At 48.6% G+C, this 27,645-nt stretch overlaps 1 protein-coding gene across 4 annotated transcripts in view; it reads left to right on the plus strand.

Annotated features, from left to right (window-relative positions):
* Afap1 (actin filament associated protein 1) overlaps nucleotides 1-27,645 on the plus strand; it is a 116,865-nt gene that overhangs the window by 43,256 nt on the left and 45,964 nt on the right. For all 4 annotated transcript variants that reach the window (XM_028882323.2, XM_037208875.1, XM_037208877.1 and 1 more), the window contains exons 2-6: nucleotides 2,747-2,875; nucleotides 3,224-3,318; nucleotides 10,235-10,343; nucleotides 14,856-15,067; nucleotides 17,492-17,671. In XM_028882323.2, coding sequence (XP_028738156.1) covers nucleotides 2,749-2,875; nucleotides 3,224-3,318; nucleotides 10,235-10,343; nucleotides 14,856-15,067; nucleotides 17,492-17,671 — 723 coding nt within the window. In that variant the 5' untranslated portion in view covers nucleotides 2,747-2,748. The remainder of the gene's footprint in view (nucleotides 1-2,746; nucleotides 2,876-3,223; nucleotides 3,319-10,234; nucleotides 10,344-14,855; nucleotides 15,068-17,491; nucleotides 17,672-27,645) is intronic.

The following is a 27,645-nucleotide window of genomic DNA, read 5'->3' on the forward strand; positions in this document are numbered from 1 at the left end:
ACCATGGCCTTTCCTAGTGAGCCAGGCAGGCCATGTGCTCAGGTGGTCAGTGTTTAGCATCTGTGTTCTGAGAGGGGTCTTCTTGGTGTTTGCCCAGGAGTTACCCGAATCATTCACCCTTCTCACTGTCACGCACAGGTGGCTTCTCCAGGTCACAGTGGGATTCTTGCTTCAGTCCCCCTGACTCTTCCAGCCCTGTTCGTCTCCCTTCGCCACGGGACCTGACTGTTGTCCCTGTCAAGTACTGTTCCCCCGCTCCCTGGTGTCTTACAGATGACCCAGACATACCAAGTATTTACTGCGAACTGAACAAGATGCCACGTGCCCTCATAGTGACTTGTGTAGGCACAGTTTGCCTTTCCTGTAAGAGCTATCAGTGAATGTCCTATGTCATTCCTCGAGTGACATTCCAGTGCTTTCTGTGTGGACTGTGCTTTAGATTTCTAGAGGTAAGCAAAGAACAAACTGGCTCTCACCAGCCGATGAGGCTTTGTCCGCTGTGCTAGGCCACTGGTCCATAGCTAAGAGTTTGGAGATATTTGTTAATTTATTAAACACCAGTCAGCATCACATAGTAACACATTAGATAGGTTTAGGGAAAATGTCTCCATTTACCGAAACAAGACAAGTAGAGACAGTGCTCACTGCTTTTGCTGGTCTGCTTGCCATCAGGCTCAGTGAAGACAGCTGAGTTCTCATCTATATCCAGACTGAGGGGAGGATGTCTTTAAGGTGGAAGTGCCCTCAGTTGGCTAGATAGCCAGGAAAGAGGGTTTTCAGTGGCCTTTACAGGAAATGGTGACTGCCCTCTTTGCACTAGAAGCTGGGTGACTGTATTTCTGATGCTATCTGGCTCTGGTCGACAGGAGACACTGTCAGGTCATTTCGCATTTCAGGTGGTCCGTCGCCCACACTTGCTGTACAGTACCTGAGCTGCGAACTGGTGAGAGCCAGTTTGTTCTTTGCTTACCTCTAGAAACCTAAAGCACAGTCCACACTGTGGACAGGTGACATTGTGTGGCACCCAAATGTAATGTTTCTCAGAATCACTCTGACCTTGTTAGAAAAGCAGTCTCGGGGGCTGTCGCATTCACAGTGGCTGACACAGACTCCAAAATTCTTTTTTTTTTTTTTTTTTTTTTTTTTTAGATTTATTTATTATGTTTTACCGAAGAGGGCACCAGATCTCATTACAGATGGTTGTGAGCCACCATGTGGTTGCTGGGAATTGAACTCAGGACCTCTGGAAGAGCAGTCGGTGCTCTTAACCTCTGAGCCATTTCTCCAGCCCCCAGACTCCAAAATTCTTAATGGAGCCTCAAAAAGGTCATAAAAAAAAAAAAAAACAACCAAACTATCAGCTGTTTCTTTAGAAGTAATGAGTACAGTTATCTTCTTTCTGAGATGTATCTGGGAAGGCTGAATGGGTAGGCCTGGGGTGTGGCTCAGTGCATACAGGAGCTTGAGAAAAAAAGAATGTGTGAATGAATAGTTGTAGCAGGCCTGTTATTCATTCAAGTTAGGTGACACAGGGGCCTCCAGCCACCTGCAGAGGGGCTTCCTGAGCTACAGCAGGGAAAGGGCCAGTCCCAAGGCTTGAGACTTGATGCAAGCAATGGTTTTTACTACCTGAGTAGTGTCAAGAATGTTTCAAAGGTGCTCTTCAGGGAGAGTGGTTCTCGGCTGTGAAGAATACCACGCCACTCATGAGGTTAGGTGCCAGTCCTTGAGGCTAGGTGTCAGCATTTTAAGCTTAGTGTCAGTACTTGAGGCTAGGTGCTAGTACTTGAAGCTTCGTGTCAGTACTTGAGGCTAGATGCCAGTATTTGAAATTTAGTGTCAGTACTTGAGGCTAGGTGCCAGCATTTGAAGTTTAGTGTCAGTACTTGAGGCTAGGTTCCAGTGCTTGAGGCTAGGTGCTAGTACTTGAAGCTTTGTGCCAATGCTTAAGGCTAGGTGCCAGTTCTTGAAGCTTTGTGCCAGCACTCGAGGCTAGGTGCCAGTGCTTGGCATGTGTGTATGCATGCAGCTCACCCTTGTATTTATCTGCCCTATCATTGCAGCATTAGGAAGATAGGGTCTCACTGTTGTGAAACTGTTGTGGACCTGCCAACCCTGCAAAGGGTTTTGGACAGCCCTAGAGTGCACATAATCAGTTAGAAGTTGCTGATACAACCCTGCATTCCAGTCTTGTGCAAAATGTCAATGTCTGCCATCATTTTAGTGCGAAGGACATGGGGGCAGGGAGTCACCACTCGAACTTGAACTTTCGCTGCCCTGACACCTGGCATCCTTGTTGCAGTGTGTATAGCATCCCTGTTGTCCTGGTGACGGAGGCGGCTCAGAAGAGCAAGTTGGGGCTGTGTTTCGTAACCTGTGTGCTGATGGCTATTTGAAACTGATGTTTTGAACTCTGATCTTTTTCTGGACACTGAAATTCAGCATCACACACTGACATGGAATAACGTCTACTCTGGGGCTGCTCCATTGCTGACTTTGGCTCTGGCTCTTCTCCAGTTGAGCTTTGCTGCCTTGAAGTGAGGGTGAAGGAGTCATGAGTGTGTGGGGAGGATCATGAGTCTGTAGTGCGTCTGGCTTAGCAAGCTCACTGTGTAAGAATGTAGAATACTTAAATCATCCGGTGATCAGATTGAATGTGAGCCATTGGAGAGAAGCTCACACTTCATATGACACCTGCAAACCCTCAGCCTAATGGGCCCCTTCTTCCTTTCTTCTTTCTTTCCAGCAATGGAAGAGTTAATAGTCGAACTTCGTCTCTTCCTGGAGCTCCTGGACCATGAGTACCTCACATCAACTGTCAGAGAGAAAAAGGCAGTGCTCACCAACATCCTGCTGCGAATGCAGTCATCCAAGGGTGAGTCTCATAGGCCACTGGGCATCCTTGGTGCAGATTCCTAGGCTTCCAAACCCTCTTTAATTCTACCGTATTTCTAAACTGTATTCATTTGTTCTCTTCCAATATATCCTCTGACACTATCCCCTTCATGAATTCTTCCTGCAGCTCCTCTCTCTCTGCTTCCTCTATGTCTGGTCTGGTCTTAGGTAGACCCTTCACAGTTAAGTGGAAAAGCATGATGCCCCCCTTGCAAGACTGCTGTAAAGGACCAGAGAGAATAAATATTTGCACTGTTCTCTAGAAGACTCAGGAAAGGCTGGTGTCCTCCTCCTCACCCGCATCTGTGATTTTGGTTAATCCTTACAGGCTTTGAAGTGAAGGACCATGCTCAGAAGGCAGAGGCCAACAGCCTGCCGGCACCCCCCCAGATGCCTCTGCCTGAGATCCCTCAGCCATGGCTGGTGAGTTGACATCTACCCACCACCCACACTGCCCCTGCAGGCCTGGGCTGCTCATGTGCCTGTCAGGCCTGTGATGGAAGCCAGAAGGTAAAAGGCTTCTCTGTGCCTGAGGTGCTCCTGGGAGTGTGTTCCAGGGGCCCCGAGGCTGCTGATAACAGAAGGAGCTATATTTCTTTGTTGAGTCCTGGAAACACAGGTTCTTAGAAATCTGTTAAGATAGATGTAGGGGAATCAGAAGATGCAGCAGGCAGAAATTATGTCTGCAGAGCCCAAGGATGCTACCCTCTTTCTGTATGACCTCTGACCTTCATTGCTGTATTCCAGGCTGAAATCTTGGTTTTTCCCCAAGAAAGAAAAATGTGCACGTTCCAGAAATTACACTTCAGTTGAGTTTATGTATTTCAAATGGGTTCAGGATTCTTTTTTTTGCATATATTTCCAAACTAGGGATGCTCTTATATGCCATTGCCGTCTCCCTTCAGCTCTTTCTGTGTCTTTATATTCTGCAGCTTGCTTAATCAGGGGAATCTGACTTTCATGCAAATGATGGCAAAGTGATCACTTGGCTGCTTCTTTCTACATTTGCTCTGTCAGGTGTAGGCTCATTGTATTGGTGCTGGTGGTGGCTGGGAGTTGTATTGCCCTGGCTGTCCTGAAACCCTATAGACCAGGCTGGCCTTGGATTCACAGAGATCTACCTGTCTCTGCCACCTGAGTGCTGGGATTAAAGTTCTAGCTAGGTCATGTATTTTTTCTGCTGGGGTCTGAACCGGAAGAGGCAGGATTCCATCTTGTCTGTCTCCACAGCTGTATTTGTTCCCCATGCTGTGGCCCCTCGGCCATGGTGTCCCTTGCACAGTACTGCACCTTTCTCTGGCTTTACTTTCTTCTGTATGGACAGACATATGAATAGCTTAATTTATGACTGGGTAGAGTAAGATGATGACGGCAATATGAATACTAATAATAAACAGTAATTATAACAATGTGCTGTGGTAAAGGGATTTAAAACTTAGTGGTTATTTATAGAACTTTACACATAATGCTTTTCCTTGACTATAGACAACTAGGACTGAAGAATGTAACCACAGACAGGGGACAGCTGTTAGTGTATATAATCCTCTTGGTGTGGCTTTTAAAAACTCTAGAACACTTGATAGCAGCGGTTCTCAACCTGTGCGTTGTTCAACCCCCAAAGGGACGACTCTTTCACAGGGGTCACCTAAGACAATTGGAAAACACAGATAATTTACATTATGAGTAATAACAGTAGCAAAATTACAGTTAGGAAGTAGCAATGAAAATAATTGTATGGTTGAGGGGTCACCACAACCTGAGGAACTGTATTAAAGGGCCACAGCATTAGAAAGGTTGAGAACCACTGTATTTTAGCATTCAAGGAGTGTAGCTACCAGTTTTTTGGAAGAGGTTTTTGAGGATGTGTGTGATTTACTGAAGGTTACTTGCTAATCAGGAAATTAGAAATTGTTCTCTGGCATGGCCCAGAGGTGGGAGGAGCCTGTCAGGCTTGGACCTGTTCCCTGAATGGGCTGTGCCATGGAAAGGGTGGAGGTTAGAGGACAACTTGCAGGAGTTAGTTTATTCCTTCCAGGATGTGAGAACTAACTCAGGTCATCAGGCTTGAGGACATTGTCTTTACCTTCAGAGCTGCCTGGTTAGACCATACACTTATTTTTAATTATTGCTTTCTTTTCCTTTTCTGTGGTAGGAACTTTACATTATCTATTATTATTATTATTATTATCATCATTATTATTAATTATTGCTATCATTTACTATTTTTAGCTACATGAAATCATATTCTAAAAGTATTTCATTTAATAATGTCAGTACTTTTTACTGGTAAATTGTTTTTCCAAAATATGAGCTGGATGGAAAACAGTGGCCCACTATTTACTGCTTTAAATGTTTTGCTCTAGGCTTGTCTTGAACCTGTGGCACTCTGTGGCAGGCCAACATGCCATACCTTCCATCCCATCATCACATGTTGTGTCTTGGGAGCATCTTAGGATCGAGGGGGAGAAATGCGCACCTAGACGCAGGCAGGAGAGTAGTAGTGGCTGTAGGGACTTCGTGGCTCCTCCTGTGAAGCCTCCAGCTGGTCTGCTCTGGACTACATATCCTGCGGGCCACCTGGAGGGACAGAGGAGCCCTCTGGATACCAGTTTTAGAACAAGCATTCTCACTGATGGGTCAGCACTTTGTGCCATTGCATTCCTGAGGTCTTCCCCTCCAATCCAGTTCACCTAGTCACAAATTGGTTGGTAATTTAGAGAAGAGCCTGCCAGCCATGAACGTTTAGCATTGTGCGGCCACCCATCAGGTCATTTTTCAGAAGGGCTAGATGATATCTATGTCAACCCACAACATTCAGTGTTTGGCTAAGACACTCTAGGACATTTTTATTAGGGTTTTTGGAGGGTACTGGGAGATAGGTCCCTGTCTGTAGCCCAGAATTAGTGGGGATTCACTGTATATGCTAAGTTGGACTGGAATTTGTAAACCTCCTGCTTCCACTTCCCAGTGCTGGGATCACAGACACACTCTAACATGCCTGTCTTCCTTAGAGTGTTTAGTGGAAATTATGTCAGTCAGTAAACTCATGTAGTACCTGTGAGTGGGTAGATGCTAGAATTTGGGTGGGTAATGCCCAGAGGAGGCTGCAGTGCTGGGCAGGCTGATGGGCAGGAGCTGTGAGTCTGTCAGGAGAAAGCACGATGTCTGGCCTGGTTTGCTTTCTATTGTAGTGATAGACACCTGACCAACTTAATGGGGAGAGGGTTTCTCTGGCTTATGTGTCCCGATCACCCAGGGGGAAAGAGGAACAAAACTCCCAGTGTAACATAGGGCTTAGATCAGCTACAATTATTTCCCATGTTTGCAAACTGATTGTGTTCTGTTTTTTGCCTTTTTGTGGCTTGCAGCATTGGATACTGTCTTCTGCCTGTTGCGGTAAATACTCGTTGCTGTGATAAAATGACCATGCTGTTCTTAGGGAATAATCTAGAAGACTTGGAATTTTCAGCTGCAAAACCATTGGATGCTCAGAGCTGAACAGGCCATTCTTGTAGGGGCTGGAAGGTGGTGAGAGTTATGGGCAGTGTGAGGAGGCTCTGGCTGTGTTTCAGAGAGAAGCAAGGACTCCATGAGGAATTGGGCCAGAAGCCAGTCTCGTGATGTTTTGACTAAGAACCTGTGCATGCTCCTAATGCTCATGAAGAAGCAGCGGCCAGGCAGCCTCGACTTCCCAGTGATGGACTGGAACCTGGCATTGAAGCCAATGAAAACCTTTCTTCTCCATGTTGCTTTCTATCAGGATATTTTTATCACAGCAATAGAAACAAAGTTCACTACTGCTAAAGATTATTTAAATAAGAATTCTGTCCCTTTGGTGTATCCTAATACACCAGCTTTCTGCAGTTACTACCTCTTGACATTTTTCAAGTAAATTAAAATTAAAGCTTTCGAAGATGGCTTACGGTCAGCAGGGGTCTGTGATTTGGATGAGAATGTCCCCCACAGGCTCGTGTCTTAGGGTTTCTGTTGCTGTGAACAGACGTTTTGACCATGGCAACTCTTTTAAAGGGAAGCATTTAATTGGGGCTTGCGCACAGCTCAGAGGTTTAGTCCACTATTGTCATGGTAGCCTTAGTGTGATCATTCAGTCCCCCGCCCTTCTCTGCTCAACATCACAAAGGCGAATACCGACGACGGGGTCCCATCTTCCTTTAACTCCAGCTCTGGGGTCTGATGTCCTCTTCTGCCCTCTGCAGGCACTGACATCCGTGACACTCACAGGTGCACAAATATTCACACACACATAATTGAAAATGAAATAATCTGGATTCCTAACGGTGGGAGCAGGGGCTGTCTCTGACTTTTTCACTGGCTTTTGGGACCCTACTCCTCATACTGGGTCACCTCGCCCAGACTTTATACACGGGGAGGTGCTCAGTCTTACTGCACCTTGATATGCCATGCTTTGTTGATATCCATGGGACAGAGGAGGAGTGGATTGGGGGGTGGGAACAGAGTGGGGGCGGAGGAAAGGGACTGGGAGGAGAGGAGGGGAACTGTGGCCAGGGTGTAGAACAAACAAATAAACAAATTTGTTTCTAAAAAGACAAAAATGACAGCAAAAATGTGACAAATATTATATTAAAAATGTAAGTCGTGCAGACACATGTAAGAAAGGTAACTTTGTGTTAACACTTTTGGTGAGCAGCCACCTGCCTTAAAAATCTAGAAAGAGGTCAGGGCCACACATTCTCTCACTCATCAGTGCTGACTGGACTTTTTCAAGTCGGTGATTCCAGGCTGCACTGCATTGTGTGGCAGTTCATCTGTCTTCTTTTTTTAAAAAAATTAATTTCTATTTATTGTTTGTGTGTGAGTATGGCACATGTGTCAGGTCAGAGGTCAAATTCTCTCCTTCCTCTCCGGGTTCTGGGATCATACTCAGTTTTTGAGGCTTGCACAGTGTACTGGTTAGGGTTTTTTTTTTGTTTGTTTTTGTTTTTGTTTTTGTTTTTGTTTTTTTGGTTAACTTGACATGAGCTGTGGTCATCTGGGAGGACGGAACATCAATTGAGGAGATGCCTCCATAAGATCTGACTGTAGGCAAGTTTGTAAGGCATTTTCTTGATTGATGATTGATGTGGAAGATCCCAACCCACTGCAGATGGTGCCACCCTGGGCAGGCGGTCCTGGGAAATACAAGGAAGCGGGCTGAGCAAGCTTATGAGGAGCAAGCCAGCAAGCAGCTCCTCCATGGCTTCTGCGTCAGCTCCTGTCTCCAGGTTCCTGCCCTGTCTTGTCTTCATGGTGAACTGTGGCTGTCAGGTGAAATAAGCTCCGTCCTCCCTAAGTTGCTTTTGGCCATGGTATTTATCACGCAACAGAAAGCACACCAAGACACCTTCCAAGTGCTTTTACCTGCTGGGCCAATTTACTGGCCAGAATTATTCTTTTGATGGTTGTTTTTTTCCAGAAACTTGTTGAAGTTCTTGAGCTTGTTTTTTTTTTTTCCCCCTCATTGGCCCATAGGATCTTCCTGTTGTGTTTCTAGAGGTGGGACCACGAGGTCTAAAGTGTGTCTCTCTGAAGTCTGTGTCCTTAATGGCTTGACTGTGTTTGTTCACAAACCCCACCCAGTAGACACCAGCCTTTCTCACCTCTCTCCTACTCACAACTCTTTGGAGGGAGGTCTGACCTGGATACATACTGACATAGGTTTGACTCAGCTCTTTGAAACAGTCCAGGGTGTGAGCAGTCAGTTACACCAAGCTCAGAGGAAAGTGGAACCCCTGCCTTCTCATGCATGAAACACTCAGTGAATCAAACAGCTCTCCCAAGCAGCTGCAGGAGTCTAGGCTGGATATCTGGCTTCACCCAGTGCCAAGCACAGGTCCCTTAGGACAGACTCCTAGGGAGGACAGGAAGACTTTGGATGAGCCAGCATGGACGCTGCTGGGACAGCTCTGAAGTATATCTCCTCCAGTGAGTGATGGCTGCCTACAAGGTTGTCCTTTAATTTGTAAGCAGATGGCAGAATTGTGACCACCCAGGGAGCAAGGTAGGGATAGGAGGGAACTGGAGGTGTTTCTGCAGGGAAGAGGCCTGGGCGGTTGGGTAATAGTATTCAGCTAGCTGATCTGGAAATCAATCCTCTCTCCAGCTGCAGGCGGAGGAGGTGGGGTGGGCGTGCAGTGGCCATTAGTCACTCACAAAAGATTTTTTGGACTGAGAGTTAGTGGAAAGTGATGGAGTCACATTCTGGAGGGTTTGCATAAGAATAAAAACAAAGCCCTGATGTCAGTGGAGCAGTGTCCGAGCTGGATGGAATTTGTCACTTCCTGGTTATTTACAGAACATAGATAGTGTGAATCAGCTATGCACAGAGGAGAGGGAGACATTAGAAAAGGTCTTTAACAGATGCCAGGGTGTCTGAAAACCCAACCATGGCAGGAGCCAGGCTGATTTTGAGCAGCGTGATTTAAATTCTGGGCCTTGCTCTCTGCATCTGCACAGTGTGAGGCTACTTGGTAGCATTCCTGCAGGGCTCCCATCCAGGCTGACGGCTGGGACCTGTGAGCAGTGAAGCTGTAGTGCATTGCCAGGCTGGGAACAGGGGCCCTGGTGCTCCAGACCTCCTTCTGCTTGTCCTTTTCTCTCAGCAGGCAATGACCAGCAGGGTCCCATGGATGAGCAAAGAAGGGGCTGGCATGAATTAGTGGTCAGGAAAGTTCAGAAAGAAGGGATCCGAGCTGCATCTTGCAGGCTGGTAGGCTCTGGTTTGGGCTGAGGCTAAGGAACTCCTACCTCTTCGATGGTCTAAAGCTGTAGTGCAGATAGTGGAACAGTCTGAGTTTGTAGGGAATTCTGATGGGATGGTTAGTAAAGAACAGATGCAGTCTCCGGGGAGAGGCAGGCCGGGAGCGGTTCATGGACCAGCACTGCGTTAGTCCCATTGTCCAGCGCTGCAGGGAATACCTAGCAATGGGCACACACTTCCTCTGTTCTTGGTGCTGTCTGTAGGGGGCGCCCAGTCATAGAGTGTCTGGGGGGCTTTATGAGGGTGAAGAAGAACACAGAGACCCTGCCTCAGCCGGAGAGGGGCTCAGAGGGCAAGTGTGAGTCAGCTCAGATGGGTTTGGGGGTAGGCTTCTGATGGCTCACTGTGTGCCAGTTAGGTGAGATGTCCCCATGTGAAGGTGGGACTCCCTCCAGGTACTGGTGGGAGCTGTGTGGTCAGTGACCAGCCAGGGTGAAGCTGGGGGTTGGACGTGAGCAGGGAAAGTGGTGCCGGTCCTGGTGGGTGAGCCCCTCTATAGCAGAGGTACAGGGTTGCCTTCAGCAGCCACACTAACCCAGCACACTTTCCTTTTGCCCTCAGCCTCCTGACAGTGGGCCTCCACCCTTACCGACGTCCTCTCTCCCGGAGGGTTACTATGAGGAAGCCGTGCCGCTAAGTCCTGGAAAAGCTCCCGAGTACATCACCTCAAGTGAGTGGCAGCCGCCCATTAGGGTGGTCCCTTCATTCAAGGGAATGGTGCTGAGCCAAGGCCCTGGGAGTGGAGGAGACAGGGCTGAACATCACCAGAGAAATGTGGGTGTATAGATTGGGCCCTAAGGAAGGCAATGACTATAACTTATGGTTAGTCAGGCTCAGAGGTGCCTTGTGCCACATGCCAGGTGTGGACAGATGAGGTTCCCTGAGGTCGAGAGAGAATTGGTCCTGTGGCTCATTCATGTATGCCCCACCCTGCCCTCTTTTGATCCCCACAAAGCACAGCCCTGCAGGCTGAGGTTTCTTCCAGGCTGCCTGTTGGGTGCAGGCTTTTCTTTTGTGGTAAGGAGAGCTGGTTTTACTGGACAATTTTTGCTGACGTTATGGTCCTCAGGCTCCTGATGCCAACCTCAGTAATCTTTTAAACCCAGCAGCACACTGACACTGTGAGGCTGACACCTTCTCTGACTACCCCTGGAATTCAGATGTCATTACTGATGCTGCCCTCTCCTCCGAGTGGAGTGTCAGGCACTGTTGCACTCTCAGTGGGATGCCGGGTGGAACATCTCAGTGTGTGCTCAGGGAAAAGATGGATCATGTAGAAAAGAGAGTGACTGCTAATTAGGGTCATGAAGTCTCCAGAGCATTAATAGTCCTCACCATGGTCTCTCCCCTCTTCTGTCTTCCTGTGAAGTCATGTGAGTCACCCAAGCCTCTGCTCCATAGAGACCTGACCCTTTTCTATCCTTTTCTTCCTTAGTAATAATTATCAGTAAAGCAGCATCTACTGTAATGTGGGGAGGTGACTGTGTTGGGAGGCTAGGAAGGGGAAGGGGTCAGTGTAGCAGCAGCCTGAGTGATGCCTGAGGACAAGCGCCTTCCCAGTTCCCCATCCAGCTGCAGACTCCTGCCCTGCACTGTACATGACATGAACACTGGGAGCTCCTGGAAAGCAGAGGGTGGCTCTGATCTGCAGGGTGGTCACTTTACACTGGGCACCTGTAAATCACAGGTTTCTCCTTCCTTTAAAAAGTGCTTGGTGCAGGGTGTGGCGACGCACACCTTTGATCCGAGCACTTAGGAGGCAGAAGCAGGTGGATCTCTGTGAGTGTGAGGCTAGCCTGGTCTACAAAGTGAGTTCCAGGATAGCGGGGTAGGGGATGGGGGGTGGGGTGTTACAGAGAAACCCTGTCTCAAAAACAAACAACAACAACAACAAAACAAACAGAAACAACTAATCAACCAACCAACCAACCAACCAACCAACCAATCAATCAATAAAAAATAAAAAATGCTTGGCAAAATGTATTCAAATCCACCTTGATATTAGGTTAATTTTCAAACATGAAAAGGAAGTTTGTCCTGTCTTGGACTTCTGTCTTCTGTGACGGCATTTCCCAGCTCCAGCCTTCCCCACACCCTCCACACCTTGGATAAAGACAAAGTGTTCCTTTGACTGGAGGCCTGTAGACTTTTGCCCTGAGAAGCTGCATGTAGCCTGTGCTGCAGGGAAACCCTGCCTGGGTTGCTGTTGCCGAGCACTTGTGCTGCTAATACCGGAAGAAAGGACAACGGAAGAGCTTGCAAACCTGGGGAGGTGGCAGTGACCAGTCACCGTGTCCCTTTGAGCAAGTGTCTCATCTCAGTGTTACCAGTGACTTGTGGCGTGGCTGTCCCTCCATCCAGAACTATACCAAGAGCGGCTTCATCAACAGGGACGCACAGGGACGCACAGGGTCTGCACTTTTCCAGCAAAGCACGGACTCGGAGGCAGTTGGATGAGCCTGTGTCAGGTGTGATTTTGTTAGAGAAAGAGTGTTATGAAGGCCCTAAAGAGTTTCTTGAGGGAGTGACCCCACACATGCCACAGCTGGTGAACAGTCCTGTGGAAGTCCCCCGGCCTGGTCTGGTGGGCTGGCCGTCAGAAGAGTGTAGGCGAGGACTAGGGAAGCTGAAGAGCAGACTGGAAACACTGCTCCCCTCCTCCTCCCCTGAGGCCCCAGGTTGAGGGAGTGAGCTCAGCAGGTCTCACTCAGGCCTGACTTACCCCCGTGTCCCCAATGTCTGTTCATCACATGTTTGCTGAGCTTCGGTGCTCTAGGAATTGAGGTGAACCCTGAGAACGCCATGGTCTCCAATGTATGCGAGAATGATTCTTCTTAACTAAAAGCATGGCCCGTGTCCACTGCCGGTCTTGATTGGTCCATGCAATGGCACATGACCTCTTGTGCCTCCACCTCCACTTGGCTCTGCTTCAAGCTGTGACATCCTATGTTCCTGTGCTCAGCTCTAAAACTCCTTTCGTTGTGAAATACTTATTAAGAAGAGTATAAAAAATGTCTTTGTAGGTCACTTGCCATCAAATCTGATGACCTGAGTTTGATCCCCAGGACCTGCATGGTGGAAAGAGAGAATGAACTCCCCCGGTTGCCCTCTGACCTCCACACCTGTACCATGGCATATGTGCCTCCCCAGTAAATAAGCAAAATAGTTATTTAAAACTTTTGAAGTGTCCGTGAACTCCCAACACTCGGTCCTAAAGCAAGCTGTCTTGGTGACAGGCTCCTGGGGCAGAGTATAGCCCGGGCTAACAGTCCTGTCCACCGCCACCTGCCCTGTGCTGCTCAAGGGTTTCTATACCATTGCCAGTACCAAGTAGCCACATGCTCTGGCAACTGTGGTGTTTCCCAGGGTGTCTTTGTTTCTGGCACTCTTCTCAGACTTCTGGCTGGCTGCCAGCAGCTTCTCCAGGGTCTGAGTGACAGTCTCGTTCTCCCAGTGTCTGGTACATCTGACTCTTAGTTCCCTGTCTCTGACAGCATGGGTCTCTCTAAATGCTATGCTCTCCTCCTCCATGTTGGTGACAGAGGCTGTGTTGTTGTACGGTGTCCACACAGTCATAGGCTTTGGTACCCTTGAACTATATGTGAACATGAGAAGTTCAAGGCTTAATTCCTTAATTTTAACACAAATGAAGATTGAAATGGTCCTTTGTGGCTGCCATGTAAAGAGGGGATGTTGGGCAGATGCAGACATTGGGAGCACCACTTGCTGGTGTGTCGGAGGGGAGAGATGAGAGAGAAAGGCTGAGGTCTGAGGCTGGCAGGGGGAGCCTGGCCTGCCCGTCATTCTCTGCGTATGGCGTGTACAAACTGAAGCCTCATTTCTGCATCATCGTCACACTTCTGAGACCAGTCTCAGCCCTCCCCTCCCCCCCCCAGGCCTGTTGCCGCTCCCCAGGTGGTGTGTCCCCAGGTGGTCTGTCACTTCTACTCCAGCCGGCCCCTGCCCTGAATGCGCTGCTGTTGCTCTGAAGGGTCTGTGTGTGTGGCTGAACCCCTATGACCAATCATCCTTCTCTGACGGTGCCCAGGCCACAAGATGGTCCCCTTCCGCAGGCTCACAGCCTGATGTGGATGGCTGACCTGTGTGCACAGTGAGGAGTCTGGTAGGCTGTGTGCAGGGTTGCAAGGGCCTTTGACACAGTGTGTTATGTTGGCCTGTTCAGGTCAGGCTGCTGCCACAGATCACCCTCAGGGCTGGAATGCCGAAATTCATAGGAAATGCTGGAATTTTCGGCCTACCTTCCCAGTGGCTTATCCTACAGGTGACCTATCTTAGAGATGTTGCCCTCCGGCTGTGTCCTCAGTCCTGTCTTGACCGTGTGCTTTCTTCCTTCTTCCCTCCCTCTTTCCCTTGTCCTCCTCTCTCCACTCCCACTGGATTAGGACTCTACCCTTACGGTCATAGCCATATTGGCAATAGATTTCATCTCAAGTGTAACCCCAAAGCCCCGTCTCCAAATGCAGTCATGTTAGCCTGAAGGCCTCAGCACATGAGTATCAGGGAATCATCACTCATGGCATGGGCTTTGATATCAAGGAGTGCTCGCCAGGACAAGTCATGAGCGTCATACTAGTAATGAGCACACGTTATACCAGCAGAGAGGGAGGAGATGGGGGCAGCTGGTGGTATGTGCAGAGAGCCCAAGGGAAGAGAGAACAGGGGATGTGTGGAGAAACTGTAACCTGAGCCGATGCGTCTTTGTGTGAAGGGCATTCTGTCAGAAAGATGGGACAAATCCCATCACAGATTCCAAGGTGACCCCGTGGGGAATGGTCTCTGGTGGATCCCGAGTGTTCTGAAGGGTCTGTGGGCAGCAGTGTCAGCAGGCAGACTTGGGGGCAGTTAGTAAAGGCCAGATTAAGAGTAGACACCCTATCTGGACAAGGTTCCCGAGGGGCCACCCCAGGCGGAGTGCAGCTAATGTTGCCATCAGGGTGACATCACCCTGTCGATGTGAGAGAGTGTAGAGACTTTAAAATAAATCTCGGTGTTTTAGTCGTTGCCTTTGAAGCATTTTGCTGGGTTTCCACTGCCCGAGTCTTGGAGTTTTCGTCCTCAGGGCGGAAGCCCTTCTCACTGAAGCCCACGGTGGTTGGAAATGTGGCCAGGTGAGGTGAGTTGTGAGGTCTGCCCCTCACCTCTGCCCTTTTCTCCTCCACAGATTATGACTCTGACGCTATGAGCAGTTCCTATGAGTCATACGATGAAGAGGAGGAGGACGGAAAAGGGAAGAAAACCAGGCACCAGTGGCCTTCGGAGGAGGCCTCTATGGACCTGGTGAAAGACGCCAAGATCTGCGCCTTCCTGCTGCGCAAGAAACGCTTTGGCCAGTGGACCAAGCTGCTCTGTGTTATCAAGGACACCAAGTTGCTGGTGAGGAGCCCAGCGGGGCTGCGCCGTTGGCAGTGTCTGAAGTACAGGATGGCAGCTGGTACATGCAGATGCTACCACAGGGCAGGCAAGCCCCGGAACCTTTTTGAGAGCCAGGGGTGGGCCCAGCCCAGCCAGGCTGGCACCTCTGCAGGGAGGGCTCATGGTCCCCCCACACCCAAGTCCTTCCCATCCTGCTGGGCCTGTGGCTTGTGTCAGTGGAAATGAGCAGTGTTGAGACTTGCCAGAAGCTGCAAGATAGACTTTCTCATTTGTAGTGAGTCAGTAAATTCCTCCCAGCCAGGTCACAGCAGAGGCCCGGAGCCTGTGGAGGCGCCTTGGGGAGGGCAGAGGGAAGGGACATTCTTTTGGAAAGCCTAAAGCTTTCCAAAGAGAAGATTTTTTGTTTTGTTTTGTTTTGTTTTGTTTTGTTTTGGGTTTGATTTTGAAGCAAACAGGAAGGTGGAGGAAGTCCAGGAGCAGGGTGTGGAAGGTACAGAACTCCGGCCACACGTGCAGTCCCCTTGGGGGCCCTAAGACGGAGCAGCCTTGGAGACTGTGTTCCCACCCCCACCCCCCTTCCTTCAGAAACCGTGGCTGGTCACTAGGTCAGGGGCTTTACTGTACAGCTTATGCCTTTTGTCTTTCAAATTAATCTCAGGAAACAATTGCTCAAAAGTGAGTCATTAAAACAGAAAATCTGAGTTTCTGTTTCCGCACATTTAGAGGAGCAGATAACGCTGTAAAGATTCTGGTCCCCAATGAATTATGGGTTTCTTACTGGCGTAGGCTCTTAGGACATTGTATGTGCTTCATGTTTTTGCTCAACTTTTTAAAACAAAGTGCATATTTTTTCCACATGTGTGGCCTGAATTTCTTCCAAATATAGAATATGCCAAAAATGATGCCATCGGGGATTTTAAAGCATGAAAAATATTAACAGCCCTTATTTATAATCTGATGCAATAGCTGCAAGATGGTGACAAGCTATATAAAATATTTTAAAATGCACTCAACTCTTATGTGAAAGAGAACTTTTATTTTTAATGTAGGCGGCCCCAGGGCTGATGCAAGGTCAGCATGTTGGGGCCCTGGTTCCTGGTCCCTGTCCCACACTCATTTGTTGTCTTCCTCTTCCCCTGCTTTTTTCCTGCACTTGGGCCTCCTCTGAGATCCCTCTCTCTGCCCCATGATGGTAACAACTTCCACAGAGACTAGCTTAATTACCGAGGAAATAAATAGAAGACGAGGGAAGACACTACGCAAGACAAAATGCAAGATGGAACTTTGGGTTTGTTATGACAAGAGTCTTGCTATATAGCTCAGGTTAGCCTCAAACTCACTACATAGCCCAGGTTAGCCTTGAGCTCTCAATCTTCCCTCCTCCATCTCCTGAAAGATGAGATTATAGGCAGGCACTACCATGTTTGGCTTAAAGTTGTTGTGTGTGTGTTTTATTTTCCTTCAGAAATAATCCAAGACTCTACTACTCAGACGACAGAAAGCATGCTTTTTCTTCTTCAGGCATCCTGCCTGGCCTCCTGTGGGTGTCACCACTACCTGCTTTATCGACTCCATCTCTAGGCCTTTATTTTCATGCCCAGACAATTTTGTAGCCACTCAGGCAGCTCCCTGAGACTGAAGCACCCATTCCCTAGCAAATGGGTAGCCCTAGGAAAGCTGCCTCCATTAAAGGAACCCTGAGGCCAAGTCACCCTTCTTCTCCAGGACCTGCCTATATCTGGTGCTGAGAGAGTCAAGGCCAGCCTCTCTGGGCACACCCAGTGAGGTTTTCTAACTCCAGGGCCTGTGGGCTCCCCATGCATTTCACTTGAATCAAGTCCTACCTGTTTGCCCTTCCTCAGGCTCTTAGTGGCAGCCCTGGATGAGGCCTGTCTGGAGGCAGCCTGAGCTTGCCTCTTCCAGGATCTCCAGACAGTACTGGAGTTCAGGTGGTTGTGAGCCAACTGATGTGGATGCTGGGACCCAAGCTGAAGTTCTCAACAAGCTGTGTGAGTTCTTAAGTGCTAAGCCATCTCTCTAGCTCCAAGCATCTTCATTATTGCACTAGCTGCCCACAGTAGGTCTCTGTAGTTGCAACAGATCCTTTTATATATCTCATATTCACATAAAAATAAATGCAATTTTCTGAAGATGCTTCAATGGAACACAGGCTAGTTCAGTGTCTTCTCCGTAGTGGCCTAGATGTTTCATAGACCTCGGCTGAATTAACACACACCTGTGTGTGCCAGATGTAGGCAGCAGACTCTGTATATGTCACACCTGTTAGCTGGCTGTTGAGCCATCCCTCTGTCTCAACACCTCCTGAAACCTGGCTAGCACTGGAGGTTTGGTTGTACTGGGTTTCATCATTGTTTCTGATCATATGTCCTCATGGCATCAATTGGTCTGTTTTGTTCCATGCAGTGCTATAAAAGTTCCAAGGACCAGCAGCCTCAGATGGAGCTGCCCCTGCAAGGCTGCAGCATCACGTACATCCCGAGAGACAGTAAGAAGAAGAAGCATGAGCTGAAAATCACCCAGCAAGGCACAGACCCGCTGGTTCTTGCTGTTCAGAGCAAGGAGCAGGCTGAGCAGTGGCTGAAGGTAGGCCATGGTTCTGAGCCTCCTTCACTTCCAGACCTCTTCCTGGGCTCTTGTTCATTTGGTCGATAATTTGTCAAAAACCTGGGAGCTTTGTCTTTTTCAAAAAAATAAGTTACATTTTTATTTTGCACGCACACACACACACACACACACACACACACACACACACACACACACACCATACACACAGGGCATGGCATGCATATGGAGATCAGAGGACAGCTTTTGAAAACCAGTTCTCTGTTCCCCCCATGTGGGTCTCTGGGATTGAACCTAAGTCGTCAGACTTGGCAGTTAATGCCTTTACCCACTGTTGTTTTGAAGTTTGGGTTGTGAGCCTTAGCCTTTAACACAGAAGCTATTCCTTGTTTTGTTTTTGATAGTGAACACTCATTGGTCTCACTCACCTGACTCCCAGCTGCAGGAGGCTGTCTGTCCCAGGAGGCTGTCTATCTGTCCTGCTGTTGTTTTTAGTATTGCTTTGATCTATCTGCCAGTCTCAGAAATGGTATTTAAACGAGAGAGCTTCTTACTTTGTACTCTCTGTCCCTTATCTCCCTTTGGTCTGACTTATTTATTTCTTGGTCTTGTTCAGTTCTCTTTCCTTGTTTCTGGTCTGTTTGGTCCCTCTGCTGCTGTGTTGTAATTTTGGTTTTGGGATCTGTCTTACTCTGCTCAGGCTCCTCTGCTGAAATGCCCCAGGTCGGGTGGCCTTTAACAGCAACAATTTATTTCTGAGCTCTGGAGGCTGAGAAGTATAAGTCAAGGTAGCTGCAGATTTGGCCTCTGTTTAGACCTTTTCACTGTCCTTATGTGGTGAAGAGGGAGGTGCCCACCTGCAGCCTCTTTTATGAGGCACTGATGGGCACTCATCCCACCCATGAGTGTTCTACCCCACAGTCTCTTTGCAGCTCAAACGCCGAGCCTCCTAACATTGCTGTATTGGAGCTTTGGGGTCCATAGTTTTAAGCCCTAGGACTTCTAGCTGTTTCTTTTTCAATTTGGAAATGTCTCTTTTACAGTTTTAAATTTCTCTTAAAATGCTGGTCTGGTTTTTACCTCTGAATGAGATGGCATGGGGGCTCTGACCCTGGCTTCTGCTTGAACAGTATGGGCATGGGGGGCTCTGACCTGGCCTTTGCAAGAGCTCGTAACTTGTTCTCTTTGTCTATTGTGTTTGCTCTATGCTCATGCTGGCCATGGTATTTGGGAAGAAAATATATTGAAATAATGGCTTACAGCAGCAATATTGGGTATAACTCATATAACCATCAACCACCCTTTTAAAGCAAATACAATTCCACGATCCCTTTGAGTTTCCATGCTCCATGGCCCTTGGAAATGATTCTGTAACCACAGCAGCTCTTCAGGCCCTTAGGAAGAAGCTGTGCATGTCTGTCTTCCCAAGGTTTTAGTTCATCATGGCCTGTGGTGAGGGCTGGGCTGGAAAGAGGTGACATGTACTTGGACATCTGTGACCACCGTTCCTCTTTCCTCACTCACTTCTATGACAAAATAACCTGACAAGCTCAACTAAAGAAAGGAAGGGCTTGTCTTGCTTGGCTCACAGCTTGAAGTTGTCATCCATCACGGTGGTGAAGGCATGGCGACAGGTGTGAGGGTCATCTGTCACCAGCAAGCAGAGATGGTTGCTAGTGCTCAGTTAATTTTCTCCTTTTATTAAGATAGGCTTCCAGCCCATGGGATGGTACCACCCACATTTAGAGTGAGTCTTCTCTCTTCTGTTAATCCTCTTGGGAAACATCCCCAAACACACGTCCAGAGTTGGGTCTCAGGTGGTTCCAAACCCAGCAGCTTAACAGTGAAGATGAACACACGCCTTATCTGGGGAACCACGAACCTCAATTCCTCATGGCTCCCAGGAGCACACAGTCAGACTCCAGGTCCATGAAGAAGCTTTGTTAGCTGCCCAGAAACTCACACAGAGGTGGCCTGTCTCACTCTGTGAGCAGTGGGTGTGGCTCTCCTGAAATTTGTGATGCCCAGGTGGTTGGGGAGAGTTTTTTCTGGGTTCCCCTCTGCAAGCCTCAGGCTCAGGAATCTCTCCTGGGAGTTTATGTATTCTTCCAGACTGAGAGCTTCACTATGCTGCTGGAACTCTAGAGACTTCAAGGTTTACAGAAACTTTTCCATCTCATTGACTCATGCTGCGTGTGTGTGTGTGTGTGTGTGTGTGTGTGTGTGTGTGTGTGTGTGTGTGCTGTGAGAGATGCGTGGAACATGGGCATGTGAAGGCCAGAGGACAAGCTCAGATGTCATTCCTCAGGTACCATCCACCTTGCTTTTCTGAGACAGGGCCTCCCACTTTTAACTGGCCTAGACCTCAGAAAAGGTTAGACTGGCTGACCAGCCAGCCTCAGGGAACCACCTCACTGCTTCCTCAGTGCTGTGGTTACAAGCACACAATCCTGTACCCAGCGTTTTTTGTGGGTCCTCATATTTATCACCCCAGACACTCATGGTCTCCAAATCTCCTGCCACTATTACTGGTTTCATTTGACTACTAGAGGTTGAGTCTCAGGTCACAGGCTGTCGCGTTCTACAGGGATCCATCCAGGCACCGAGTCTGGGGTTTTTTGGTTTGACTTCGGTTCACTCTTGTTTGAATGATTGACAGCTAGACCTTCTCTCTTTCCTCCCTCTTCCCATGATCTTAGCCTGTCTGTTCACTAAAGGAGAAAGGACAGTGAGAAGGTTTCCTGGTGACTGTTTCTTTCTCTGGGTTCCTTTCCTGGCTGCCTGGACTCTCCTTCCCATGGTTGGTACTCACTGTTCCCTATGGGAAGCTTGGGACAACCACCCCGAACCTCGGACGGTCCCTACTCTCCCTCTGTCCTGCAGCCTTAGATACTCAGCATGCTGAGCTCCCTTCTAACTGCTGAGCATCTGACATGAAGTCACTCTGAGTCCCTGAGCAGCTGGCAAACAGACAAGTGGAACAACATGCTTCTAAGATGCTGATGGGGTGAAATAACCTTGACGACTACGTCCCCATGTGTGAGCTACTTACTGACTGAGGCGCTTAGCTAATTATAGCATGGCAGCTCCACTCGTGAATGGCAGTTAATTGCAGGAATTTTAATTTTAGCATGTTTCTTACAAGGGAAGTAAATAATATAAGGCAGATAATCTTTTTCTGAGGAGTTGGAGTAGATTACTCTAGTTAATATTTGTGCTGCTATTTCCGTAGTAGCAGAGCTTAAGGAGCCCTAGAAATGAAAGTCAAAATGTCCGTGGAGCACTCAGCCCTAGTGGGGTGTCTGTATCACCCTCTCAAATTCAGAGAACATTGTGGAAGTGGGGGTGGGAAGACCAGAAGATCTAGAGGGAGAGTGCAGGGGCTCACAGAGCCCGGCTTCTCCTTACGGATTTATAAGTCAGGTCTGCCAGTGGGGAGGATGTGATTCTCTGCTCTTTTGCTGAGGGTCTATGAGCAGTTAATGGTTACCCCAGGGTAGAAGGGACATTTTCTTCAGCTGTGTACCACTGATACTGTGCCAGTACCTGTGTGAGTTACTACTCATGTTCCTGTGGCTAACCATGATGAAGTTCATTAGGTCACAAGAAAAAAAATATGGAAGTCGAGGGGCCAATTAGGAAGGGAGGGGACAGCAGAGCAGGGGAAGAGAGGACAGCAGGGTGACTGTGCTAAAAAATGTATGCATGTGTGACAAGCTCACTAAGAAATCTATTACATGTAATTAACAATAGATGCTAATCAAACAATGAGAGTCAAGTATCAAAGGAGTTTCAGTCACAGGATTTTAATTGTCTCAGTGTAGCAGAGCCTAAGATAGTTCCTTCCAGATCCATCATTAGATCAGTTACCTTATCAGAACCATGATTTTAATCATTTATTATTATTATTAAAGTATTATTATTATTATTGTGTGTGTGTGTGTGTGTGTGTGTGTGTGTGTGTGTGTGTGTGTGTGAGTGAGTGTATATGCTATGGGGTGCACGCTGAAGGTCAGAGGACTACAGTCATTTCTTCTGCCGTGGGTTCCTGGGATTGACCTCAGGTTGTCAAGTTTGTGCTGTAGATGCCTTGACCTACCTGCTGAGCCACAGAGGTGGTGGAGGTTTTCAAAACAAGATTCTGAATAATTCAGATTCATTGGGTGCCTAAAGTCTTACATTTTTTTCTTTGTATCTTTCTAAGTCCCTAAATGCTGCCCTATGCTGATGGGATTGAGAGATGCCTCCCCTGCTTAACTCTCTCTTCTCAGGGAACTTTTGTTTTAGTGTCTAGAACCATGAACTCCCGATTCTCCTTCCTAAGGAGACAGAGAAGTGGGTCTATGCCTGGTTCTTCATTCATTCTTGGATATGAGCCTCCATCCTGTGTCATTTCTTCTTCCTCCAAAGAAATTGGTGTTTTGTTTTGCTTTCATGTGGGAGGGGATGGAAAGATGGTTCAGTGGTTGAGAACAAGTTCAGTTTGAAGTCCTTATATGATGTCTCATAGCTGCCTGTAACTCCAGCTCCAGGGGACATGACACAGCTGGGCTCCATGGCCATCTGCACTCATGTGCGCATACACACCAGAGGTACACACAAAGTGAGCATTTTTTAATTAAGTAGAAGATGTTTGAAAGCCCATTTCCTACACTGAAAATGGACTCCCAAGTGGTGTGAAAGCCACTGTCTGCTTCCTGAGAAGCCAACCCTATCCACAGCCATTGTTCCCAAGTTTGGTGTCACTGGCACTGGAGCCTCTAAAGTTGCTTTACCCGCAGGTGACCCTGCGGTATTGGTGCAGAGGGTCGGCCTTCCTGGTCTTCGTCTGTCATCTGTCCCACAGATGCTGCCTCTCATTGGCTTTGGAGCAGTTGGGCCACCACCATCCTTTCCAAGGATGTCTGCCTTTCTCCCTCCTTTGGCAGCTCCATTGTTGGGTATCTCTTGTTGGATACTCCCACAGACTTGGGGGTCCCTGTCTGCAGCTCTTCACCCCTGTGGCCCTCTGGCTGTGTGCTCCTCATGGCCTGTCCTCACTGTTTTGGAAGCTTCTGGCCCAGCGTGCCTCATGCCCACTTCAATCTTGGATCCCAGTTTCCATTCTAGCACTTTCCCATCTTTCTCTGTTTGTCATCTGTCTGAAATCCCGCCCATCTGTGCGCCACCCCCCACGTCATTGGTTGTTTCATCATTCTGTCACAGCTGCTTTAGTGTCTGGTCTTTCCAGCACTGGGGCTATCTCTGGGATTGCTTCTGATTGCCCCAGGAGTCTGCACAGGCTTTGGAATGAATGGAAGGAAACCGCAGAGACTGCCCTCGGCCATTCCCAGAGCCAGGTGTAGCCCTTGGGTCTCTTGTTGGGCACGGTAGAAATGTTGCTTTGCTTCACACCACTCTTGCCTTCAGAATGAGTACTGGGTTTTCACAGGGGCATGGCTGGGGACCAGAGAGCTGGCAAGAGGCTTGAAGTCTCATGTGCTGGGGACAAGCTTTCTGAGCAGCCTGTGAGTCTCTTTAGGTCTAGCCTGGCAGACTGTCTGCTTTGGGCTCAGCCTCAGCAGGTGGCTTTGGCTTCCCTTTGGTCCTGGAAGCTGGAAACTTCCTGGTGAGCACTCGCTGTGCATCTGGAGTTCCCTGGCAAAGCAGACACCTTGCCCTGAATGAAGTGCCCTGCATCTCAGGATGCTGACCCCACCTCCTCCCTGCCTGCCTTTTGGACCCTCCTTATCCTTTCAGGGAAGATGGGAGGGCTGAGAACTGGCTCCTGCAGGCCCTGGGCTACCCTGCTGTCCCCTTCCCCCATCTACCTGCCAGGAGGGCAGCTGTGGGGGAGCCTTTTTCCTCCAAGGCCCCTTCATCTTTAGGGTTTCCTTCACTGTGGCCTCTCGGCACCCCCATGCTCAGATGGCTTTGAAAAGTGCTATGACTGTGTTTTGGGTTTTGGTTTTTTGGTTTCTCTAGCTTGTTTTGTGTTGTCAGGGTGAGGGTGGTGGTTTTATGTGCTCTTCTGTGTGGGAAAATCGAAATACTGTGTGCCCTATTCATTTGTCTCGGTTTTGTTGGTTATATAATAAACAAACCTTTCAATCAGCTGTTTTTTCTACAATAAGACTTACTTTCCACTTTGTTTATTATTTTATTTTTTAAATTCATTTGTTTGTTTTTTAAGACAATGCCTTAGCAAGTAACCCTGGCTGGCCCAGTATCACATTTACTGGCCCAAGACACTGTAAAGTTAAGGCCCCAGGAACATACTTTAGGGTCCCAGGTTCCTACCTAGGCATTGAGTCCATGGCCTCACACGTGCTAGGGACCCTCTCCCACTGAGTGATCCCATCGTCACTGTGAGTCCCTATGGAAATGCTCTTCCACTCTTTACTAGGAATTGTTTTATAAACAAAGACAAGTGTCTCATCACCCAAGACTACTGTTATCAAAGCTTGTTCAGAGTTTATGATCCAGGTACAGATATTTAGAAATAACAAACTATAACAATTAAAAAATCCTTGCCCTTACAAAGTATGATAAACACAAGGCAGCATTTGATCGGCACGTGATGTTGATCCTTCTGCAGGAAGCATCACCAGAACCACGTGTCCTATCTGCCTGTTACATCCATCATCCATAGGCTTGCCAGAAGCCTGTGTGTGTGTGTGTGTGTGTGTGTGTGTGTATCCACATAAATGTACGTGTGTGTGCAGAAGCTGCAGACAGGAGCCTCTGTGCAGAGGTCAAACATAAGACAAGAGCCAGCATTCCCAGAAGCAGCATGATCGGGTTTCCATAAAAATGTGCAGAGGTTGTGTTTCTGGGGTGGAGGGCTTCAGTTAAAAGCAAACAAAAATACCACAGAGTATTTTGTTGTGTGGAGGAGTTGTGATTTTTCAATTTGAATCCCATTCTCTTAAGTACATGTTGAACTTCTCATACTACTCTGCATAGACATAGCTAAGAGGTCTCTAAGTACCCTGAGTGGCAGAGCCTCTGTTTATCATTTTGGAGGGGACCCCACAGGTGCCTTTGGGAGATGCAGAGGACAGTGAATGAAGCAGCTTGACTTCTCCCACTGGTGGGAACAAGGCCAGCTGTGTTCACCTTCTCTCAGGTGCTTTCTCTGTGTTCTGGACAGGTTGGTCTTGAGACTAGGGAAAGACAGAGTCTCACACCAAGGTTCCTTCTGTGCTCTTGGCCTGCCCCAGGTGGATGTCTGGGTCTCTCTGGGTGCCGCATGCCCATCCCAGCACCGTGCAACCAATGGCTGCACTCCACAAGGGACTGAGTTCTAGTCGAGAGAGAAATGAGTCATGGGCGAAGCAAGTGTGGCAGTATTTCCACTGTGTGAGGTAGACTCATGGATGCTTGGGAAGAGGTTGTCAGGAACCAGCTTTGATAGCCAGGTGTCGTTGCCTCTCTCTGGAGAGCTTGGCTTGGTCTGGAAAGAAGAGGCTGAAGTGTGTATATGCCAGCTGGCTCTTTCTCTGTGCTTTTGCGATTCTTGACATGAGGGCAAAGGACTAGTGGACTTTGCTGCACGGCTTTCACTTTAGTGACAGTCTCTATTCTTTCCATGTTTTTTATTGGTTCAGTTAAAAAATATTTATAGAAAATCCGTCTAGTTTTTTCTTATTGCAAAGTTTCCCTTTTAATAATAAGACCTTCAAAGTTGTTGCTGCTAGACATAGTAGTGCACACCTTTAATCCCAGCACTCAGGAGGCAGAGGCAGGCGGATCTCTGTGAGTTCAAGGCTAGCTTAGTCTGCATAGTGAGTTCCAGAACAGCCAACATACATAAGTGAGGACCTGTCTTAAAAAAAATAAAGTTGCTGCTACGGGCATCTGTCCGTGCATAGAAACTGTATATAAGACAGATACAGTGAGCTTGTTCTAATGGATCAACAGATCCTCTGGGCAAATGTGTATGTGTGCAGACCTGGGGGCGTGTTTCAGTCAGTTTTCTGCTACTGTGACAAAATGCCTGAGTGAAACCCTTTGAAGGAGGGCAAGTTTATTTTTGGCTCAGTGTTTCAGTCCATGGTCAGTTGGCTCCACTGCTTTCAGGCTTATGGCAGAGTCAACAGTCATGGCTGGAGCCAATGGTAGAGGAAGCTGCTTACTTTGGGGCAGTTAGGAAGGGAGCAGTGGGTAGAGGTGAGGGCACTCTATCCCCTTCAAGTTAGTGACCAAATTTCCTCCTGCTAGGCTCCATCTTGTAAGGTTTCATCACTTCCCAATCAAGTCCCAGGCTGATGATCAAGCTTCAGCATGTGGTCTCCGGAGACATGTAAGACTCAGCCTACAGCAGGTGACTGGAGCAGGATCCCTGGAAGAGAGAGGAGGCTGCCGTCTGGAGGATGAGCAGTACTGAGTCGAAAGACTGCACAGCTCCTCCAGGGGCAGCACACACAGTCACACAGGCCCACAGGCATGCAGAGAGTTCCACAGACAGGCACACATACAAAGTCACATAGACAGGCAAACATAGTGTCAGACCAGCACAATTACACAAACAGACCATTTTGAGCCACACAGAGCCACACAAACAGACACACGTGCACACAGACAGGCAGACACATACGCAAACACATAGCTCCTGTCTCCACCAGGACTGGTAGGAATAGGTGAAATGTGCTACCACATGCTTCTCCTGTGGGCAGGGAAAACCAAAGAGAAAGGAAGACAACGTAGCTTTGCCGGACCATGCCTCTGCAGCCTCTGGAGTGCAGGCTTTGGTGAGAACGAAGAACTCATCAAGTTCAGGGTTGTTTGTAATTGCAGCCAATTTCCTTAGTTAAAGCTTCAATTACAAGCTGGGGTTACTGGAGGACTGGTTACAGAAGTGCTGGGTGGGACACTTCTCAGCTGCCCACCACAGGGATGCCCACCTCAGGGATGCCCATCATGGGGATGCCCACCGCAGGGATGCCCATCACGGGGATGCCCACCACGGGGATGCCCACCACAGGGATGCCCACCATGGGGATGCCCACCGCAGGGATGCCCCCCGTAGCCTTTCCTTTGGCTGTTGCTTCGTGAGATTTAGCTAAAGAGAGTAAGGCTTAGTAAAAGGCAAGGCCTTGCTCAGGTGGTGAGTGGCAGAGCGGGGCTAGACTTGAACCGTAGAGCTCAGAACTTACCCCTTCCAGTATGTTCCTCTCCAGAGAAAGGATAGTCTTGTCCTTAATGCAGACATGCCTGTCACTTGAAGATTTAGTCACTGCCTGGGGCAGAAGGAAGGGGAACCTGAAAAGGGAGCCAGGGGCCTAGTTTCCGGGTGAGGAAAGCTGATCCTCCCCCCTTTTGTTGCCTGGGGAAGGCGAGGTCCCTGGGTGGAGGGTCCCCACAGGCTTTTCCCCCAGAAGTCATGGGAGGAGAGTCTTGCAGTGAGGCGTTGGCCTCTTCCCCCATTTTCTTCCCATCTTAAGTGTGGGCATTCTGTTTTCTCCTGGGAAAGCCGAGTGGCAGAGTGGCTGGGAACAGACCCCAGTCCTGCTGGTGCTTGGGTCAGATCCCAGCGAAGCGACAGGGACGGGGCTGGCTGTGAAGCTGCTTTGCCGGCCACTTTGCAGACTGGGGACATCGTGTTTCTGTTTGCCCAGGAGTCTGGGTTTGAGTCCCAAGGCATCTTAGTCCCCAGACGAACAAGGGAATTCTAAAAGAGCCACCTGCTGACTGCAGAGATGAGGGGTGTGAGCCCCACGTGCACTGGACTTCATACCACTGGACCTCATGAACCCAGTGACATGCAGGGGGTGGCCGAGAAGCCACTTATGCTGGGACGGTGACCCGTAGTCCGGCAGTTCCTGCCTCTGTAGCTCAGGGTCACAGTCTGAGCTCTCAGCATGAGTCAGAAGACTGCTCACACTAGTGACAGCACTGGTGTCACCGAGGCTGCCACCTGTGAAAGTGTCCATGCTGGATGCCGTCCTGCAAGATGGGGCTTCTCAGTTCCGTCCTTTGCTAGTGAGGAAATGGAGGTTTGGGATGAGTTCTTT

This window comes from Peromyscus leucopus, chromosome 10, assembly GCF_004664715.2.
Source record: "Peromyscus leucopus breed LL Stock chromosome 10, UCI_PerLeu_2.1, whole genome shotgun sequence".
Taxonomy (NCBI): Eukaryota; Metazoa; Chordata; class Mammalia; order Rodentia; family Cricetidae; genus Peromyscus; species Peromyscus leucopus.